Below are 2,558 nucleotides of genomic sequence, written 5' to 3' on the forward strand. Positions count from 1 at the left end.
GCTCGTTTGTTAGATTGGCAAATCACATATCGTCACGAAGGCTCGGACATTTGTAGCGCCGCCCTACATTGGTATTCAAATGGTTATGACCCTCAAAAGCCCTGTCTAGCTAGGTTACAATTTTTCCACTTTGTCGATGATTGGTAGCATACGGGCATCGACAGACAGTTGTGTCCGGGCAACCTAGCGTGCAGGGTTTGCACGGGCTAGGTCGGCGACTTGTTGGGCACGAACGTGTTTGTTGAGGACACGTCAGTTTCGTGACTTCTTGTTCTACTCTATACTTCTCCTGGTTTCTTGGCCTCAAGAGTGGCAAGAAAAACAGCTTGTTCACTGGCGTCTATCTTCTCCGCTTCAGTTCTTCATAAGACAGAATCATGAAGCTTGTGGCCGCTGTCGCAGTCCCAGGACTGACAGTTTTCGCCCTGGGTGTTCCGTACTTTCAAGGCGTTTCTGCCGGGCCCACGAGACGCGGGAAAACACTTCAACAGCGTGCGTCCGCTTACACAGCGCAAGCATCAGATCACTACGAAGGTGGAGAATACTACAATCAACGTGGAACTTCTCATTATTTTCAGTATGAGGGAGCTGAGGAGCAATATTCCCCTAAATACCATGGCGGCAAGAAAGGCGGGTACACAACAACTACAACATTGCCCCCTCTCCCAGTCCAAATGGTCACGGAATGCTTCAGAGTTCCGTACAGCATCAATAAGACATGCTACAAAGACGAGATTGTAAGCACTCCATACGACTGTCCTTCATCGGGTTCTGAGGAGATCTGTCGTGCAGTCCAGCAGGAAATGCCGGACACATGCTATCGCATAGTCCCTCGAGAAGTTCAGTATGAGTGTCCCAAGGCACAGAATCAGAGATTGTGTTCCCAGATGCCCGTTACTATTGCAAAAACCTGCCAGAAGGCAAAGCGAGAAAAAGTCCTGAGCAGCTGCCCGAAAACGCTAGTCGTGCCTGAATGTGAGGTTCAGTCGCGCGCCGTTCCCGACACGTGCTACGAGTCGAAGGCTGTCACTGAGGAGTATGAGTGTTGGGGGACGGAGACGGCTATGGAATGCGACGTGGAGATGCACGAGTATGAAGGACAGTGCACGCGAGAAGTGCAAGTCCCCGTGCCCTACGACTACACCGAGACTGTCGCTGAGAAGCAATGCTCGAAGAAAATGCATACGAAGCAAGGTGTATGTATGAAGACGATTCAGGAAGAGGAGCAGTATCCTTGCCCTGAGACAAAGTGGGAGAAAAGATGTACTCCAACGAGTAAATTGGTTCAGGAGCCTTGTGAGAAACCCATCGTTGCCCAGGAAACGTACGACTGCAGTGAAACCCGCAAGGAACATGTTTCAAAGACGTGCTCTCGCCGGGTTCCTAAGAAGACCGTCGTTGAACGTTGTGATGCCCCGCAACCCAAGAAGTATGAACACTACCCAACAGGCAAGAAGCTGCGTCGTCTGGGACCACAAAAGAAAGGCAGTTTATGTCGAGCAGTAGAAATGGTCACTGAGGAGATCGAAACCTACCCTTGCACGGAAGAGGTCGCCGTCGTCGTCCCAAAGGTCTGTTCGCGCGACGTAACTCGCACGGTTACTCAAATGTGTAACCGACAGGTGGCCGACGAGAGTTGCAGTATGGAATCTGTCGCTGTCCCAAAGATGTGCTCTCGACAGGTTTCGAAAAATGTCGAGGTTCCGTGCAATAGCCAGAAGGAAGAAGAAGTGTGCAACGATGTTCCGCGCCATGTGGCGAAAAAAGGTTACCGGTTCGAGACGAAAGTGGAGACCTATGCGTGCCCGAAGCAGGAGTTCGTTGAGCGATGCTATGAAGTCAAACGCCCTAAGAGAAATATCTGCCAGGCTACCATATTTGAAACGGAAGCGAAAGCGTGCAGCCGCCAAGAGTTTCAAGAGGTCTGTCACGACAAGGAACAATTGGTTGCTCAGCCGTGTTTGGAGGAGCAGGAGACGCAAATCGACATCCCCTGCCATGACCACACGACCGAAGAGAAATGCATCAATGTCCCGGTATACACCATGGGTCTCTGCTCGACGGTCATCGAAGAGGTTGAGGAGTACCCGTGTTCGAAGAAGGAACCCGCGATTCAATGCCAAAATATGCCCACAGAGCGTCTCGGGACGTGCTTCCGTGATTCAACTCACACTGTGCCGTACGATTGCTATGAGAAGGCTTACGAGGAGAAGTGTGTCCAGCTGCCTGTGACCCAGCCTCCGGCGTCGAAGCCTCAGAAGAAGAAGCCGGCGAAAAAGTGATGCGTCGTGCAATAGATATGCTTTTTCTCGTGTGAGTCCTATACGCGTGTAGAAAGTTTCACGTATCGCGTTCTGCTCTCTTCAGCGCGGGCGGAAAAGAGAAGGGAGAAGTCACAAAAAGAGCTACGTTCTCTGCTCGCCAGTCTGCCTCGTAGAATGCCTGTGAAAATGTGCGTTTTTTTTCACTGGATTGCTACCGCAAACCAACTCCTTTCTGATCAAATTCTTAGTCACCGGGTCTGCCCGTGGGGTCACACAAGGCGCATTTGTTCCGCT

The 2,558-nt window shown here is 51.2% G+C and overlaps 1 protein-coding gene across 1 annotated transcript; it reads left to right on the plus strand.

The window, feature by feature from the left end:
- Positions 1-377: 377 nt before the first annotated feature.
- On the plus strand, positions 378-2,282 carry NCLIV_035040 (hypothetical protein; the record flags this gene model as incomplete). Its single annotated transcript, XM_003883705.1, has 1 exon — positions 378-2,282. The coding sequence occupies one exon, from the start codon at positions 378-380 to the stop codon at positions 2,280-2,282; it is 1,905 nt and encodes a 634-aa protein (XP_003883754.1).
- Positions 2,283-2,558: the final 276 nt, after the last annotated feature.

The sequence above is a fragment of the Neospora caninum genome, chromosome VIII, assembly GCF_000208865.1.
Source record: "Neospora caninum Liverpool complete genome, chromosome VIII".
Classification (NCBI taxonomy): Eukaryota; Apicomplexa; class Conoidasida; order Eucoccidiorida; family Sarcocystidae; genus Neospora; species Neospora caninum.